Source organism: Zalophus californianus, chromosome 9, assembly GCF_009762305.2.
Source record: "Zalophus californianus isolate mZalCal1 chromosome 9, mZalCal1.pri.v2, whole genome shotgun sequence".
In the NCBI taxonomy this organism is placed as follows: Eukaryota; Metazoa; Chordata; class Mammalia; order Carnivora; family Otariidae; genus Zalophus; species Zalophus californianus.
This window is the reverse complement of record NC_045603.1, coordinates 14,810,068-14,815,594: the sequence shown is the minus strand read 5'-3', so window position 1 is coordinate 14,815,594 and position 5,527 is coordinate 14,810,068. Positions and strand designations below refer to the sequence as shown.

At 43.6% G+C, this 5,527-nt stretch overlaps 2 protein-coding genes across 5 annotated transcripts in view; one reads left to right on the top strand and one right to left on the bottom strand.

Moving 5' to 3' along the window:
- FBXO7 (F-box protein 7) overlaps positions 1–5,527 on the top strand; it is a 75,698-nt gene that overhangs the window by 212 nt on the left and 69,959 nt on the right. The window lies entirely within an intron of this gene.
- Positions 1,222–5,527, bottom strand: part of BPIFC (BPI fold containing family C) — a 41,916-nt gene continuing 37,610 nt past the window's right edge. For 2 of the 3 annotated variants that reach the window (XM_027592464.2, XM_027592465.2), the window contains exons 15-17: positions 3,615–3,678; positions 2,786–2,862; positions 1,222–1,990 (exon numbers count right to left, since the gene is read on the bottom strand). In XM_027592464.2, the coding sequence (XP_027448265.1) occupies positions 1,868–1,990; positions 2,786–2,862; positions 3,615–3,678 (264 nt within the window). In that variant the 3' untranslated portion in view covers positions 1,222–1,867. The remainder of the gene's footprint in view (positions 1,991–2,785; positions 2,863–3,614; positions 3,679–5,527) is intronic. The other variant, XM_027592466.2, reaches the window with a different exon arrangement.

Below are 5,527 nucleotides of genomic sequence, written 5' to 3'. Positions count from 1 at the left end.
GTAAGTTAGACTGCCCTCTAGTGTTTATCTTTCGGATATTTACTAGTCCTCTTCCAGGCTTAAAGCGAAACTAAATACAGTCGTTTCTAGTGAGATGTAGTCATCCTTTGTTTTGGAAGTGCTTTTCAGCCCTTGAAAAACGCACTGAATCTGGATCAGGTCCAACTGCTGTAATGAAAATCTGCGTGGAGTTTACATTCCCAGCAGTGAGGGAAAAAAGCTGTGGATAGCCGAGAAACATGTTTAAATAAATATAACTGGACATTTGTAATGTTTCAGAATGAATTTGTGGATGCACATTAAATGACTTTTCTGTAGAAAAGAACATTCCAAAGAATGAACGTGACAGCTTATCATTTATTCCAACAAACGCTGATAGGGGTGGTTATTATGGCCAGATGTGCGCCATAAAGATGAGCAGATCACAGTCCTTGCGGACGGCGGGGCTTCCCAGACTTCCCTTCTTGGTCGACTAAGAACCGTGCCGTCACGCTCTTTTATACGCCTGTCTCTTGCTCACAGTAGTAAGCGATTTTCTCGTGATTTCGGCTTCTAGTCCCACCTCATGTAAATAGCGGTGACTTTGGAATCGGGAAGACTTGAATTCAATTTCTACCTCTGCCTGGTGTGCAGAGGCTGCTTTACCAGCCTTGTATGATTCATCTCTCTTCACCTTTGTTTCCTCATCTGTAAAATGGGATCACAATTCTTCAGAGTGTCTGTGAGCATTAGGTGAGTGACAGTCGTGGAGTACCCAGCACCGGGCTTGGCATCCACTTGCCCACTAGATTGTGAGCGCCACAAAGGCAGAGTTTGTGGTTTCTAGTCATTCTTACGTTATCCATACGGGTCTCCTTTCCTCCTCTTCTGCCCCAGTTTCACCCCAATAGTTAGATGCTCTAACAACTTAATATCACCAGCTACAAATGATCTAGGCTTAGCAGTCTGCACTGCCATTTCATTTCATCTGGGAGGGAAAACCCTAGAACTTAAAGAAGTGATATAATTTCCAGAGTTTCTCACCAGAAACAAATAAGAGGCAAGGTATCCTCCCCCTTTTTTTCTTTTAAAGATTTTATTTATTTGACAGAGACACAGCGAGAGAGGGAACACAGGCAGGGGGAGTGGGAGAGGGAGAAGCAGGCTCTCCTGAGCAGGGAGCCCAACGCAGGGGCTTAATCCCAGGACCCTGGGATCATGACCCGAGCCGAAGGCAGATGCTTAACAACTGAGCCACCCAGGTGCCCCAAGGTATTCCCTTTTTAAATCAAGCCTTGAAGTCTGCACACCTTCACTTTTTGTCAACTTAAAGAGGCTAAATTCTCTCATCTTTGTCTTATTTTATTAAAAAAAAATCCAGGGCAGAGAATTTCTCAAATAAAAAGACAAGATTATCATTAATAGAAAACAAGTTTAATTAAATACAGGGGACAGTAGCAGTAAATATAAAACATAAAATCCAATATGTGGGGAAGTGGGGAAAACCCTGGGCTGCAGAGAGAGCTAAAGAAGCTCCTCCAGCAAGAACTCATGCAAATCTGTACTGCGGAGTTTCTCATGCACCTCCTCAGAGGCATATGGCTAGCTTTCAGCCCTGGCACCTTATAAACACAGGAACACACAATGTGCATTCGAACACGAACACACATTGAAACGCCTACCCCTCTACACACGCAGACACACACCCCGATTTAGCTCTTTAACTCAGTTTGCCTCCCTCTGACCCTGAGGGCTTGAGAAAGAAAACTGTCAGTCTAAGCACCTCACAAGGGCTTTACAATCCAGTGTGCATTGTCTTCCCCTTCTGGGTTTACAGTAGCTGTGGATTAAGGCCATTTACTTCCTGGAGTGGACTCCAAACAGGCAATCAGGCGACTGGCTTCCCCCTCCACTGTCCACTTATGAGGTTCAGACCTTCCCAACCATGGAAACTTAGCTGCTGCTTTAAGGATGTTTCATACTTCAGGTCGGTGGAAATCAAAAGGAACCCCTGAAAAGGAGGCAAGGGTGAAGATAACGTCACACTCCGGACACCGGCCGGGCCGCCGTAGGCCTATGGGGTTTGCTAAGGGGTGAGGGAGAGATGGTTTCTTTTCCAGGTCCTCCTGTGTCACACCCTCCCCCGCCGCGGTCCCCTTGTGGGTGCCTGAGGCAGAGGAACAGGCCACTTGGGATTACTGTCTCCTTCTGTGACTTGAGCAGCTATAGAAGGGGAGGTGGGGAGGGAAACAGGAGGGTCGGATAGTGTATGGGATCGGAGAATTCCCTCAGAATCTTACTCCCCCTCCCTCAAAAAAAGCACCAAAACGGAAGAAAAAAGGTGTTCTGGAGTTTGTTGATAATGATTAATGAGGAAACAGCTCACAACAGATCCCTGAACCTTGAGGAGGGTCTTTGGTTTGGGCAAAAGTTCAGAAGAACCGGTCAGGTCTCAGCCAGGCCTCGCTTTCCTCATTTTAAATGGGACCGCTAATCCGGGCCTCGAAGGTGGTTTTGTGGAAGGAATGAGATAAAGCACACCACGGTGCGCCTTCTCGTACTGTGGTGTGAGTAAGTCTGGCTGTGAAGGGAAATCAGACTTGGTTTGATTTTCAAACTCAAGTTTCAATGCTTTTCATTGTTGACTGGAAGCTTTAAGAGCTAAGCTTTTTGTCTACAAAACTCCGTGGGCTGGAAAAACACAAAGCAGAACAAAGTAGCATAAGACAGAGTAAACAAAATAGGAAGAGGCTTATTCTACTACGAAAAGAAATGCGGGCAGTGAAGAGAATATTCACATTCTTACCTCAAAAACTTCAATATCTGAATTGACAAATGAGATTTTGTGTGGGTTGGGCAGAGGAATTCCTTGCTGCAATTTTGCTAAAAAAACGAAACGAGGTGTAGTAGGCGCAGACACAGAAGTTTTGGAAAACTTTTTAGTAAAAGACGAATAAGCAGTTTTTAAATATGTCTTTTCCTTCTTCCTGATTCTGTATTTTCATTCTATGTTCCTTGCATTTTCCTCGATGAATGCTTAATTAGCTAATGAAGTACTTAGTAAAAATGCACAAGCAATTATGTACACTTGGATGGCAGAAAAATGTTGGCAACTTGTCCAGTTTATATTTTGAAAATACCTTAATTAGCGGGTCTAAGAACATTTTGGTCTCTGATACAAAATGTATTTTAACCAAGCCAAACTCAAGATGCAGTCGTTTATGAACGACTGCATACAGGGAGAGGGCCTAGAATTGTCCTTCACTAAAACTGTCTATCCAGATGGTGGTCTGTGCATAAGAACCACAGAGATGCCTTCTGGGGAGATGAATCTCTTTTCTGGCGGACCTGAAGGAGACTTGTTACTGCCTAAGGAGAGTGGTTTCAATCTCCTTAACTCAACCAGAGTTTAGCTGTTCTTGCTGAGTCTGTAGGTAGTGTTGCTAACAAGGCTTGGACCTGGAATAACTAATTTTGCAACCACGTCGTTGATGGTACAAACTCTGTAAATTCTGGCATGGGCCTGGATTCGTATAATCCCATGCTAGAAGTACAGGCTTTGGGGTGGAAAGTACCCAAACAATCCCCAACGTTTAGCATATGTCAGAGTCACATGTTTCCCAAGAATCCCTTACCGTTGGCCAGTGGGAGGATTCCAAAGTGGAGGAGAGAGGACAGAATGTTCTCAAATCTCAAGACCTAAAATGAAAGGGGATACTAAGTCAGTTGCCACGACAGGGCATTTTGAAAGTACCATGCCTGGTCTGAACATGCACCTTCCCAGACCTTATCACGACAGACGGTGATAATTAGAATCTCCCCACGGAGATAATCTAGCTTTCCAGACAATGAAAGCTATTTTGCGGGAAACCCTATTATACGGTTTCCCAATCTTTTTTCCTCCTTGAGGAGGAGGGACGTTTCTGCTCCCTGGAGGCTGGATCATGGTGACAACAAATGCAGAGGGACCACATGGTGGCAGCAAACATGGCAGCTTAGGTATCTACCAAGTAAGACGATCTAAACAATTACTAAGTATCCCAATTAGTAGTCTTTCCTTAATGGAGGTCCTTCGCATTATATGATGCGCTATAGTTGACAGTATCACCAGAACATCCGATTTACCCAGAATAAATTACAGTAGTTGTTAAATCTTAGCAAAGTGTTAGTTCCTGGGAAGATTCGGTATTGAAAACAAATGGACTGGGCAGGGGGGTGGGGCGATGGGTTAGCCTGGTGATGGGTATTAAAGAGGGCACGTTCTGCGTGGAGCACTGGGTGTTATGCACAAACAATGAGTCATGGAACACTACATCACAAACTAATGATGTAATGTATGGTGATTAACGTAACAATAAAAAAATTAAAAAAACAAAACAAATGGACTAAAAACAAACAAACAAACAAAAACAAATGGACTATGGGGTGCCTGGGTGGCTCAGTCAGTTGAGCACCCGACTCTTGGTTTTGGCTTGCTCACGATCTCGGGGTCATGATCTCAGGGTCATGGGATCAGTGGGGCCAGGCTTCTCGCTCAGTGCAGACTCTGCTGGAGATTCTCTCTCTCCCTCTGCTCCTCCCCGCTACACGCACTCTCTCTCTCTAATAAATAAATATTTAAAAAAATAAATGGACTATGATGAACATCAGTTCACTCAATGAATATATTTTGAATATCCTACATGCTTAGCAAGATTTGCTGCTTAGTAAGGAGGGCTCTGAAGCCGACTTCCTAGGTTTAGCTCTTGTTTTTACCACTTCTGTGATGTTGGGAAAGCTCTTTAATCTCTGTGCCTCCATTTCCTCTACTGTAAAATGAAGATAACAGCACTAATGTCATAGAGTTGGTCTCAGGATTAAACATGTTAATATTATGTAAAATGCCCAGTATATACCACTGTCATTTTCTCTCCCCCAGAAATGTCATTATTAGCACACTCTGTTGTTGATACTAAGCAGTTTCTTTCAGTCTTCCTGGAAGACTTGGACTCATTTCGCCTCCTCTAGGTTCAGGAAATATTATTTGTGAGAAAGTCAGCTGTGCATTCTCATTGATTATACTCTGTCATCTACCAAATGGCTATGCCATGGAGGTGCTAACCCACCGTGCATGAGACACTACGGATATTTTAAATTTCAATATCTGGCATGAAAGATGTAACTTATTTTCCAGCTTGTTGAGACTAATGCCACTGGCTTCCAATCTTCCCAACCTGAAAATCAGGATGTTCCTATAAAATTAAACAAAGAAACAAACATCTTGTTTGTTCTCCTGGATAAATTCCTGGGTGTCTTTGCTATTTTCCTCAGATCTATTCCTCTCTTAATAGTTGCTTCTGTCGAACACGGTGATCAATTCAGTACCATGTCTCAGGACTGCTCTGTGAGAGGTCAAATGCCCTGACCGAGGCCATCCAGCCAGTAAGTGGGAGTTTACTTCTGCAGCTTGGCCTTAGAGTTTGTGTATGTAACCATTATGCTATCTGCCCCTTGACATAGAGGTGGCAATAACTGAAATTAATTTTTATAAAAACAATGGCCATCGTTT